Here is a 13,069-nt window from a genome sequence, read left to right as displayed (position 1 = left end):
ATGCATTTTTATTGCATTGATGTTGTTTTGTTGGGAGTGATGGAGAATCTTTTCGTAGTAGATTGTATTGTCTTCAAGGATGCAAGTGTTGAACCCACCATAGGTATGTTCAAGGTGCTCCTTGAACCAGGTGAGCTCCTCCTGGCCCTCAAACAACATTGAAAGCCTATAGTGTGGTCTGATGACATCAAATTCGTAGCATTTATAGCTCGTGCACCTTGGAGTACTGACAGTTTCAGGAAAAAGGCTGGGAAGATATACACAGAAACATCAATAATGTGATAGGACAATGGTGATCTCACTTCCTCTTTGTGCTATTGTGTGTGTATGTGCCTATATCTACATCTGTGTATACGTGCATGTGTGTATATATGTATGTACACATGAAGACACACATATAATAATGAAAAATTTTAAAGATTTGAACAATTTTGGAAAATTATGCAGGACTGAGCATGTTTTAACTTTACCGGTGAATCAGGGCTGTTCCCTGCTGTCTCATCTTTCCAAGCTTGACACAATAATGAAGGTTGCACCTTGCTCATATCACATATCACTGCAGGGCAGTAATGGTGGCAGGAAGGTGCTCTTGTTATAGAGCAGCCCCGATATTGAACGGGTTCCTGGCTGTGGGTCCTCACCCGCGCGCTTACAAGGGACTTATGAATACTCCACTGCAGGCACACACAAAAGGTTAATAAAAGGTTTATTTACAAGGGAAAAGGAAATAAGGAAAATGTACAACTCAGGGAGAAAATAGGGAAATAAAGTCTTTAATGCGTCCTACCCGATCCGCCGACCTGGAAACCCAAAGACTCTCTCAGAGCTGGCGGGATGCTGGGAGCTGGTGGAGAGCCAAAATGGGGTCCCCCAAAGCCCACGTGTCTGCCTTTTATCTCAACCTGGCTGCTGAAGCCCACCCTCAGGTCCCAGCCACCTTCCCTTTGGTGGTGATGGGATTTGGAGTTTCCAGTGTCTTTGGCTTTGGCCTGGGGTGGGGGTGGAGTCCACAAAGCCTGTATGGAATTAGCTTTAGGACAGCCTTTTCCCCCTAACACTCTCTGCTCCACATAGTCATTCAAGGATGCAGCGTCTCTGCTAGGACCTTAAAGTCCTCCACTGATTCCTGCATCCAGCCAGCAGGTGAGGGAAGGGAAAGACAGAGAGGCTGATAGAGGTTTAAAGGATGGGGCCTGGGGCATTGGATAATGACCCCGTCCACATCCTACTGGCCAGAAATCACCATCCACTTCTCTGGGAGTTAGCTGGGAAATGTGATTTAGCTCTGAGCCTGGGAGGAAAAGCACATGGCTAATTCCCCATGGAGGGACTTCTAACTTGTTTGTTTCTTCAGCCTTCACCCTGGTCATACCTCAGTTCAGAGAGTCGCTGAGGTCCTACGCTGCCACGCCCTGGCCGCTAGAGGCCCAGCACTACCTTTCCTTCATGGAGTTTGAGATCACATTTCGGCCAGATGCAGGCGACGGCATCCTCCTGTACAGCTACGACACGGCCAGCAAGGACTTCCTGTCCATCAACATGGCAGGTGGTCACGTGGAGTTCCGATTTGACTGTGGTTCTGGGACTGGTGTTCTCAGGTAAGCCCGCAACCTCTGCAGCGCTGGTTCCATCCCCGGCTGCTCCCTGGCCACCGGAGGAGGGTCCTGCATGGCGCGCAGACCTCTCCTGCCACCCGCTGCTCCCCTCAGCAGTGTACTTCGGTCCTTCTGCCTGCTCTGCTCCCTGCTCTGGCTCTGGTGAATTCTCTCACCCTCCCGCGCTTCTGACTGTACCCAGTGCATGTATAAACAAACAAACAAACAAATAAATAAATAAATAAAACATGCCTCTATGAAAAAAAAAAAAGTGTTATAGAGCAACCCTGATATTGTGACCAACGCAAGAAAAATTACTTTGGGCTGGTCAACCACGGGTGAAACTTGCAAAGCACGTTGGGCGCCAAGCTGCTATAGAGCAACCCCGATATTGAACGGGTTCCTGCCTGTGGGTCCTCACCCGTGCGCTTAAAAGGGACTTATGAATTCTCCACTACAGGCACACACAAAAGGTTAATAAAAGGTTTATTTACAAGGGAAAAGGAAATAAGGAAAATGTACAACTCAGGGAGAAAATAGGGAAATAAAGTCTTTAATGCGTCCTACCCAATCCGCCGACCTGGAAACCCAAAGTCACTCTCAGAGCTGGCCAGACGCTGCGAGCTGGCACAGAGCCAAAAATGGGGGGCCCCCAAAGCCCACATGTCTGCCTTTTATATCCACCTGGCTGCTGAACTCCACCCTCAGGTCCCAGCCACCTTCCCTTTGGTGGTGATGGGATTTGGAGTTCCCAGTGTCTTTGGCTTTGACCTGGGGTGGGGGTGGAGTCCACAAAGCCTATATGGAATTAGCTTTGGGACATCCTTTTCCCCCTAACAAAAGCTGAGACCTTTAAGGACCCCCTTCTGCCAAAAACCAAACAGTAGCCACTTGGGGAAAAAGTCCAATTGATCTTCCAAAGTTTGCACTCTACCTTGCTTCCCTACCTACGTACCTTATCTGAAACCTGTTCTGATTCATACAGATAGCATGATTCCTGTAGATCATTCCTATAAAATCTGTTGGTCTCCTTCACTCAACAAACTACCACAGGTAGCCATTCTCTGCTTCCAACTATGGAAACAGGTCTTGCTTCAGCTGGTGATAAACTGCCTTCACTTCCACCTGAAATCACATGGTGCCATCAGCAGGAACTTGATGAGCTGTAATTCCTCTGCACTTGCCCAAAGCATGGTTGGGTGGGTGCTCGGCACAAACAGAGCAACTCCTACAAAAGTATTCACAAAGATTTAATGACCAGAAGTGTTCTTATCGCCTCATTTTAAATGTTAACTCCATCTTCTACAGTTTCTTTGATGGTCACTAGTTACTTAGCCAGTCTCTTACTGCTCCTGTTAAGGAAACTGATGATGACTCACCAGCAGCTGTGAAGCACTGTTCCTTTACCTGCCTTCATAACCCACTGTTTTGAAGTCTTCCCCCTGGGGTTTCTAGCCAAGTCTCTTAACTATGATTTCATCTTAGAATCACCCAGAAAACTTTTAAAAGTTACCAATGACTAGATCCCACCATCAGATATTCTGATTCAGTTGATCTGAATAAGGCCCTGGCTATTATATTTTTTAAAACTCCCAGTTGTAAGCAGGACTTGACCAGTATGCTCACAAAGGCTGGTGATGGGTGCTTTCAACAGCAAGGCAGCCGCCACTGCTTCTAAAGACCTCACTGGTTTCTGCAGAACTGATTGAGTCTTCCAAACTTTTCTCCTGTTATCTGGTTTGCACTATTAATTCATTTAGCAAATCAGTTGCTTCTCTTCAGTGTATCAGTATCTCTAAATCCCTCAGAACCTGTGGCTAGTGGGTGCAGATGAGTTTATAGCTCCCTCTCTGTGTTCCTGCCTCAGTAATCTAATGCAAACAAGCTTCTTGTTGAACTTGTCTTTTTTGAAACTCACTGGGACATTTTGCTCAATGGTGCCTGCAACAGGAAATCAGTTTGTTGTTATTTTGAAGACAATTGCAGGCTATCTTCAATCACTATTCACATAACTAGCCTGTCATTTTTAGAAAGAGCATGTGGGTGAGATGTTACAACCCGGCATTGCCCTTTGCTGGTCATTTTTCATGACTACTGGGAAACATTCATTGCATTAGATTTCAACAATTCTTTAAAAAGACAACTCATTTTTGTCCTCATGGTTAAATTCCTACACATCAGTGACTCCTCTCACCTTAGGGAATGGACAAACATTTTTGTTCCTCTGGTCACACAAAACCTCCAATGTTTCGAGACAACTTTGGTGGGTGTTTAATTGGTTCAGCTTGCATATGATTATGCAAACCAGTCTAAGCAAGTCACCTAAAACTATTTGTCAAGTAGAGGGAGGATGACACCTTGAATATCACCTTGTATTTTCAGATGACTTCCTCTGGATAAGGGATGACCAGAAAGAGGCAGGGGAGAGGCTGGGCCAATCAGCCCTCCTCCTGGACAAGTTGTGTTTCCCATCCTGCACCTCTCTGGCTGTGGGGTCACAGATACATGGAACCTTAGGAGTCCAGCATTTTACTCTTTCATTCTGCCTGTAAAGCACACAATTAAATACCACCACCAACAACAAAATAATGCAAATTACTGTTTCTCTGCCTATTAGGAAAGGCACCTGGAAAAAGAATTCTTGAGCTTTAGGTGTGATAGAAAGGAGGCCAGCACTCACTTTGCAAGGAACAACTCCCCTTCTGCTCTCCTGTCCCATCCCCTCTCCAGTGGTAACCTGGCAACAGCGATACAGGTTGGGTGGGGGCAGCATTTCAAATGCCAGTTGGCATGATGTTTATTTTGGAAACCATTTCAAAGATTTCCTGATTGATTAAGAAAATTCAGTGAAAGTATGGACTGCAGGAAGTTGTGAAATTGGCCAAATCATTTTAACTTTAGGAACTGAGTATGGTAGTCAAATTTGATCTGGACTGGATTCAAAAATCAAGACAACTGAAATAGAGCTCTGCGTGACTCTGCTCAATATAATTGTGCAGAGGGCAGCAGCATCCTGACAGGCAGTGACCTCTGCAGGACAAGACAGAGACTAAGCTGCTGTAAGTTATTATAGAGACAGGCCCTCTTAAAAGATGCCACTAGTTTCTTTATTGCATATTGATTTAACCAAGGTGATTAAATTCTAATTGCTAAGGACAAATCACAAAAGCATTTGCCAGAGCAAAAAATCAACTGAGGGGTGGAGACCTTTCAATAATTGTACCCATTGGTATTCCTGATGGTTTTCTAAAGGTGATCCAGGACCAAAAAATAATTGGGAGGTTCAGTGAAGGCCAGGAACTAGATATAATTAGAAATACAAATGCAATAATTACACTCTTTTTGCACATCTCACTATAAAAGGTAATGTGTAGAACTATCAATATCATTTAGGCTTCAAATGCTTCCACCTTGAATTACTTGAATTTTTCAAGTACTTTTAATCTTTTTCAAAATATCAGGCAACATGGAATCTGTCCACCCAACCCCACCATTTTAAATATCAAACATTTAGAAAAGTTGAAAAAATTGGATAGTAAACATTCTTATACCCACCAACTATAGTCTGCATTTAATGTTTTGCTATATTTGTTTATCATTTAGCTCTCCATCCTTATGTCCCTCTATCCATCCATCCATTAGTCCATCTTAGACTTTATGCATTTTAAAGAATATCAGTAGACCAAGGAATCTTGTTTACGACGTGTGTCCAATTATGTTTTATTTTACCATCATGTGACTCCTCATCTTGGAAATCATGTAAGTCATACCCACATTTCAAGTTTCTTGTAAAGAACACATCAAATGATAAAAGCAATGCTTTACCATGAAGGGGTCCAATCAAGGTAGCTGATCCCCCTGTTTACTAAGCATCCAGCGGTTCTCTTTCACTGAATGCTGCATGGTGTCGAAGACCAAGGTCAGTTTCATCAGAGCTTGACTGACAAGCATCGATGTTGCCATAGCACCCATGATGCTCACCCACACTAATTTCCTTTCTTCACAGGAGTGAAGCCCCCCTCACCCTAGGCCACTGGCACGAACTGCATGTATCTCGCACAGCAAAGAATGGTATCTTACAAGTGGATAAACAGAAGGTAGTGGAGGGAATGGCAAAGGTAAGAAGGATACACCTTGGCTCTTGATGGTGAGTGTGAATGAGGTGACTGTCTTCTTCCTGTTCTGGAGAGAAGAATAGCAATCATGTGGTTAAGCACATGGACATCAGTGCCTGGGTACCCTAGTAAAACCCCAGGTCCCCACAGGGTCAGTACCAACTCCTCTATTCCTCAGTAGTGAGTAGAGATAATAATAATCATAGAACCTCACAGTGTTGTTTTAAGAATTAAGCAAACTGGGGCCTCCATGGTGGTGCATGGGGTTAAATCTCAGTACTATGAAGCAATCCGCAGCCACTGCAGCACAAGTTCAATCCCCAGCCAGGGAAGTGACCCACATGGTGCAACAGACCTCTCCTGTCTCTCCCATTGTTCCCCTCAGCAGTGAATTTCAGTGGCTCCGCCTGTTCTGCTCCCCACTCTGTCTCTGATGAATCCTCTCACCCCTCATGCCTCTGGCCTACATCCCAGCTCTTGATTCATAAATAAATAAATCTTTGGAAAAAAAGAATTAAGCAAACTAATACAACCATGGCATTAAAATGTTGCCTGCCACTCTCACCCCCATGGGTAGTCCCTGCCTTTGTCCATGTCTGTGGACAGCATCTGAGGGAGGGTCTGTAATGAAGGGGTCACACGTCCTGCAAGAACACAGACTCTGAAATCAGACTCTGGCATTCAGAACATAGCTCTGTCACTTACCAGCAGTGAGAACTCAGACTGGCCACTTGACTTCCAAGATTGTGTTTTTAACTCTATATAATGGGGATACTGGTGATGCTGTAACGGAGCCTGCTGCATAGAGTTGTAGAAGTTAGACTGAGTATAGAAGTTAGACTGAGTATTCGTGTCCAGCTCAACAGTACTGGAAACTGGTCGGCAACATGTAGTTTGGCTTCCTTTTATTAGTTAGGAATGTGCTGTCACACCCTCCAGAATGCAGCATTTCTACTTGTTTATAATTTTCATCCATGATTTTGCCCAAGGTCCTGTCCAAAGAAAATAATTTTTTTAATATTTATTTTATTCATGCATATAAGAACCGGGGTACAGGCCAGGTATGTGGGAGGGTGAGAGGATTCACCAGAGACAGAGTGGGGAACAGAACAGGCAGATTGACTGAAACACACAGCTGAGGGGAGCAGCAGGCGAGTCAGGAGAGGTCTGCTGTGCCATGTGGGTTTCTCCATGACCGGCTGGCATCGAACCTGCGCTGAGAGGCTGTGGACAGCTTCACAGTGCTGCGCTCAAACACCTACACCACCGGGGAGGCCCAAGAAAATACTATTTTTGAGGAAAGAGATTTACTTTTGATTATAACCTATTAAGATTCTGTACACACAAAATTCCATCTCCCTAAAACTAGAGGGGACTTTAGATTTGCCAGTATTTTAATTCTTACTAGTCTTCATTTTGTGCATCAGAAGACTTGAGGAGGCATTAGCAAATTTGGGTTTTCTTAGAAACAATGGATTGGTAGAAGGGGAAAAAAAAAAAAAAAACCAGGGAAAAGAGACTTGGTGAGGAAGAGGCCTTTGGTTGTGGAGGGACCAGCCTCAGAGGCCGGCAGCTGGGGGAGGTCCTCCTGGAACCAAGAACCTCTTTGGGAACCAGAAGAACCCCAAACTGAATTCTGTTTCAAGAGCACCCTTCACCCCTCGAAAATGCTTCATAGGTGTTTGTGGAACGAAGAAAGGATGGAGGAAGGAATAAAGAAAGGAGGAAGGGAGAAAGGAGAAGGACGAGCCGGGGCGATGGGGGAGGGGCACAGGGACACATAGGGAGGCTGGCACAGGACCAAGAACCCTAAAGGTCTGTCCAGGCGAAACCTCCCCCTGGGTTTGTTCAGCTGACAGGGTTGAGTGGAATCAGGCAGGACTCCAAGAATCACGCTTCCTAGGACACAGAGCAACCCAGCCAGAGGGTGTTGCTCAGGTTTTGAACCCCTTCCAGCCAAACAGAAGTGGCAGACCCAGACAGGAAGCAACTCACTTTGGAACAGGCCCCACTTTGGGGGATCTTTTGCTTTTCCCCTGAGGTCCCATGTGGGTGTGGCAGCGGCAGCCCTGTCTCTCCTCTCAACAAGAGGGTTTTGATGAGCAGCCAAAGAGAACCGGCTCTCACCCCACAAGGCCCCACCCTGTTTGCTAGACAGAACCCTAATTCTGAGTTTTCTCCAAACAGACTGGGATCTCTTTGACCCCACAGGGTCTGCTGAAGGGGCCCCGAACACCAGCAGCAGTAATGTGCAGGCTGCCACATTCATCCTGGCAGATCTGTGGTGAGAGATTTATGACTCCCATCTTGTGAATGATGAAACTGAGTCTCGGAAATACTAGGAAATTTACAAACACTCCACACAGCTGGGAAGTATTGTAACACTAAAAAACGTGAAAGGCAAGGTCGTATGTAGGCAGGCTGTCCTGATGGGTCGCAAGACTGTCTCTTCCGTGTGGTTGGTGACCTAACAGGGAGCCGAAGCCCATTTGCTAGTCTTACCCACCTTTTCTGAGGTTTTACTGTGTGTGTTTTTTTAATCCATTGGCAGGGAGGCTTCACACAGATTAAGTGTAACACGGACATTTTTATTGGTGGTGTCCCCAACTATGATGATGTGAAGAAGAACTCAGGCATCCTCAAGCCATTTAGTGGAAGCATCCAGAAGGTACCAGCTTCGCCTTCTCATTTTTTGTGGGAACCTGACTGCAGATAACAGAATTGAGGATTGTAATCCATGTGATCTCCTGCACCCAAGACAGTAGCTTGGTGAACTTTCTAGCATTCTATTTTTTTGATACTCATGGCATAGCTTTGCAACCCTGCTTTTTTATGATGTCTGATCCTGGGTCTATACTCAGTAGATATGCATCAGTACAACTCAGTGAAGATGAATTTTTATAGCGATTGCACCAAAATGTCCTGGGACTGCAGGAGGCACTGGGGAGGGCATTGGGGGGAACAACTGACATCAAGTCACTGCAGGTACTTCCACAGAAGAGAAGAGGTGAATGGAGTCTCATAGCAACTCTTGGCCCTTTGCTTCTCATTGGGGTTAATTTGCAGTTTGATCAAGGCACAAGCCAACTCTTATATCCACCTCCACCCCCCCAATCCCCATCCCAACAATTTAGCAATATTTCCTCAGTCATAGAATCATAAGACCATAGAGTCCTTCCATGGATAGAAAGTTAAAAAAACAACAACACTCAACTAGCAAGAGATACAGGGCACTCACCCCCCAAATATGTCTCTTATTTCTTCTCTTGGGACCACCATGACCTCTCTTGCTATGAGAATATGTTCTGTCTGCAGATGACAAACAGGTTGACTCACCAACCCAGATGTCTAGGACCAACTCACACTGGCAGGAAAATGATTTTCAGTTCCAGATGTTAGTTTCATTCTTTTTCCTTTAGCAGCAGAGGTGGAATGCAGACCATTGATTCTTTTCAGAACTGAGCGATTCTAATGTGCAGCCAGATTGAGAACCCCAATTCTTTATCTTTCCTTATGACCTCCTTGAGTCCTTCCAGAACCAGAGAATGCTTTGCTCTCTGCATGTTCTCCCAAAGGCCCATCATCATCCCTTCAGGTCCACCAACACTTACAAGACAAAGAAGCCCAGAAATGGACTTTTTCTCTTATTTGCAAAGCTCCCTCTCGATCCCTAGTTCAGGCTAGTGTGCTGGGGGAAACTTTAGAAGAAGGCAAAGATGTTTTATGAAAACCTGAATTTCTTTCCATTTTCTCAACTCTAGATCATCCTGAACGACCGAGCCATCCACATGAAGCATGACTTTACGTGGGGTGTGAACGTGGAGAATGCAGCCCACCCCTGCGTGGGGGCCCCCTGCACCCACGGGGGCAGCTGCCGGCCCAGGAAGGACAGCTATGAGTGTGACTGCCCCTTGGGCTTTGAGGGCCTGCACTGCCAGAAAGGTACACATGCGTGGGGTGGGGGGCTCAGCTACCACTTCTGGGGCAAGGACAGTGGATGGTTCATTTGGGGAACCACCACCTTTAAAGGAAGAGCTGGTAATATTGAGGCTGCCATACTGGCTGTTTTAATCAGGGATTTCAATAGCATATTAGGCGATTGATTCTATATAAACTACTATAATCATTTAATACTTAAAATACTGAAATATTTCTGTAACATCTTCCCCATTGCCTGAGAATCCCCTGATGGCCTAGCAGCCAAAAAGGTAAACCCATCTTGGAGCTGGGGTTCCCTGAACCCTGATTTGAGCTGCTCACAGGACCTAACCTGACAGCTGGATGCCTGTGCTTTCTAGGCTGGTGAATATTTTGACAAAGTGTTTTGAGCCCTGCCTGTGAGTGCTATAAAGAGAGAGCTGGGAAATCTCATCAAATGCAGAAAAATATAACGATACACTAGTTGCTCCAAACTGAAGCAAGACTAACTTCTCCAGAGTGCTATTTTCCATGCTACCTGTTTCCTCTGTGTCTCAGATTCCTCATCTGATAAGTGGGAATAATAATAGCAACCATATCTAGCAGGGAATTCTGTAGTAGAAGAAGTGATACATTATGCATCCAGCATTAGAGGGATGCCTGCCCCCACTCAAGGCACCAGCCACTGTTACTGCTGGTGAGAGAAGTAAACTCCATCAGCAGGGCCGTGAGCTACTCAGCTCCAGCCTACCCCTGTCTGAGAGCAGAGCATGTCACAGGACACAAGTCCTGCTGGACTGACCTGTCACCCTTGCTTGAGGAAAACAGAGGTCACGGGCCTGTTGTCTAGGAGAGACACACCCTCATGTGGCCTTTATGTCAGACCATGTGCTCCTTCTAGATTAGAATGTCAAGATGGCTTCTGCTGGTTGAGTACTAATCAAAAAAGGCAGACCAGCCTGAAGCAACTAAGGCAGGGAGTATAAGTCAAGGAATGTATTCTCTCTCTCTCTCTCTCTCTCTCCTATTTGCTTGCCGGCATCTGATTTGTATCAGAGTTGGAGCTTAGAGGAAAATTGTAAATTACAGGTACCTATGTTGGCATATGGGATAGTAGGAGTTGTTGTTTTGCATTCAGAAAATATGAAGATGCTAATTTTCCAGTTGAAAGCCTGAGTAGCAATTACATTTAGATGAATTTTGCAACCTATATGAGAAATCATAGGAAATCTATTTACTGACATAGTCACCAAGTGCTGAGCGCCCAAAGAGCAATTGTACCATTTGTGAATGGACCTGATGATAATTCTAACAAGCAAGTTGTTTAGCTGGTAGCATGTGCTTGCAGAGATTTAGTTCAAGACGGGTCCACTCATTCGAAAAGCTGGGTTTGGATTTCACCCATTGGTGTTTGAATTTCCTGTGCCTCCAGTTTCCACAGGCAGTTCAAGCTTGCACCTGCCTTGAAGTGCTAACACTGATGGTCAATATGTAAGCTTAAGATTTATGAACATTTAGCTTTGGGGTTAAATGGAAAAGGAAAGGCTCATTTGTGATTTTGTTCCTGCATGTTTTCTGCTACTGAACACAAACCACAACAGATATAAAGTACCCATATTTAGAGATTAACTACAGGTTAAGGTTCAATGAAGAAGAAATCTCACCAGAATGAAAAGCCGACCTTTGGTGAGAACCTGGGCCTCCTGCAAGATTCAAGGAATGGGCAGTGAGTAGTGGGGGGAACTTGAGGAGCATTTAGGACCCTTTCTACAACTTTCTAGGTGACAGTCAAGATTTAAAACCCAGATGAACCATCAGCTGCCCTTGGTTGTGTCAATATCTCCTTCTGTTTTTGAAATAAAAATAGTGCTTCTGGCAAAATGGTAGCCCTTGCCAATCCTAGGGAGGCTCCTATGTGGCAGGTATGACCTGTGTCACATCATTGGCTTGAGATAATCAAGAAGGCTCTGGGTATGACTTCAGATTGTTTCAGGACAAATTTAACAAAAATAGCAGGCACACAGAGGTGGGCAGTAACCATAAACTGATACTGAGGAGAGCGTCCTGTTCTGGATAAGGATTTGGAAGAAAGGGAAGAGAAATGGACAGTTCCATTGCTCCATAGAGATGCCAGAGAACATTCAAAGGTTTGGGTAAATCCTTAGTGTAAAAGACCAAAAAAGGTTCAAAGCCAGTCTTGGTTGAACAAGACAATCCTGACCAATTCAGCAAGATGAATTGTAGCCTGATTTATTTATTTATTTATTTATTTATTTATTTATTTATTTATTTAGAAGGCTGCAAAACCCTTTGTCGGTTTATTTATTAAATTAATATATTCTTTTTTTTTTTTTTAGAATCTTAAACTTTTTTTTCCTTTTTATTTTTTTATTATTTTTTTAAATAATAAATTTTATTTTTATATTCCCCCATACAATTGCAAACGCCCCATTCTGACCCCAATCCTTCCCCTCACGCCCCCCACCCCCCAAAAAAGTGTCTCTGGTTCATAGTGTTTTGTTGATTTTGATTTTCACTTTCTTATAGTTATTCATTTCCCTGGTCCCTTATTTAAGTTTTCTAGATTCCTGCTATGAGTGAGACCATCCAGTATTTTCCTTTTTCTTTTTGGCTTATTTCGCTGAGCATGATCCCTTCCAGCACCATCCATGTTGCTGCAAATTGCATGTGTTTATCTTTTTTGAATGCTGAGTAATATTCCATGGTATATATGTACCACATCTTCTTGATCCAGTCATCTATTTTTGGGCATTTGGGTTGTTTCCAAAGCTTAGCTATTGTAAACAGTGCTGCTATAAACATAGGGGTGCAGGTGTTCTTTGGAATTGATGTTTCTGTGTCCTTTGGGTAAATACCTAGGAGTGGAATTGCTGGATCATATGGAAGCTCTATGTTTAGTAGGTCTAGAAATCTCCACACAGCTCTCCACAGTGGTTGGACCAGTTTGCACTCCCACCAACAGTGCAGAAGAGTTCCTTTTTCTCCACACCCTCGCCAACATTTGTTGTTGCTAGGTTTTTTAATATGTGCCATTCTCACTGGTGTGAGATGGTATCTCATGGTAGTTTTGATTTGCATTTCCCTGATTACAAGTGATGTTGAACATTTTTTCATATGCCTGTTGGCCATTTGCATTTCCTCTTCAGAGAAGTTTCTTTTTAGCTCTTCTGCCCATTTTTTGACTGGATTATTTTCTTTGTTGTTGCTGAGTCTCATCAGCTCTTTGCAGGTTTTTGTGATCAGTCCTTTATCATTAGTGTTGGGTGCAAAAATGTTCTCCCAGTTGGTGGGGTTTCTCTTTGTTTTTGTTATTGTCTCTTTTGCTGTGCAGAAGCTCTTTAATTTGATGTAGTCCCAGCTGTTTATCTTTGCCTTCACTATCACTGCTTTGGGTGATGTGTCTGTAAAGATGTCTTTGAT

The 13,069-nt window shown here is 44.3% G+C and overlaps 1 protein-coding gene across 1 annotated transcript in view; it reads left to right on the top strand.

The window, feature by feature from the left end:
- The window catches only part of EGFLAM (EGF like, fibronectin type III and laminin G domains), a 147,773-nt gene that overhangs the window by 114,969 nt on the left and 19,735 nt on the right, over nucleotides 1-13,069 (top strand). Inside the window, exons 15-18 of the mRNA XM_037530083.2 lie at nucleotides 1,355-1,598; nucleotides 5,602-5,713; nucleotides 8,262-8,378; nucleotides 9,472-9,652. Coding sequence (XP_037385980.1) covers nucleotides 1,355-1,598; nucleotides 5,602-5,713; nucleotides 8,262-8,378; nucleotides 9,472-9,652 — 654 coding nt within the window. The remainder of the gene's footprint in view (nucleotides 1-1,354; nucleotides 1,599-5,601; nucleotides 5,714-8,261; nucleotides 8,379-9,471; nucleotides 9,653-13,069) is intronic.

This window comes from Talpa occidentalis, unplaced genomic scaffold, assembly GCF_014898055.3.
Source record: "Talpa occidentalis isolate TD23 unplaced genomic scaffold, MPIMG_talOcc4v2.1 talOcc4.6, whole genome shotgun sequence".
Taxonomy (NCBI): domain Eukaryota; kingdom Metazoa; phylum Chordata; class Mammalia; order Eulipotyphla; family Talpidae; genus Talpa; species Talpa occidentalis.
Note: the sequence above shows the minus strand (reverse complement) of the source record. Positions and strands in the feature narration are given on the sequence as shown.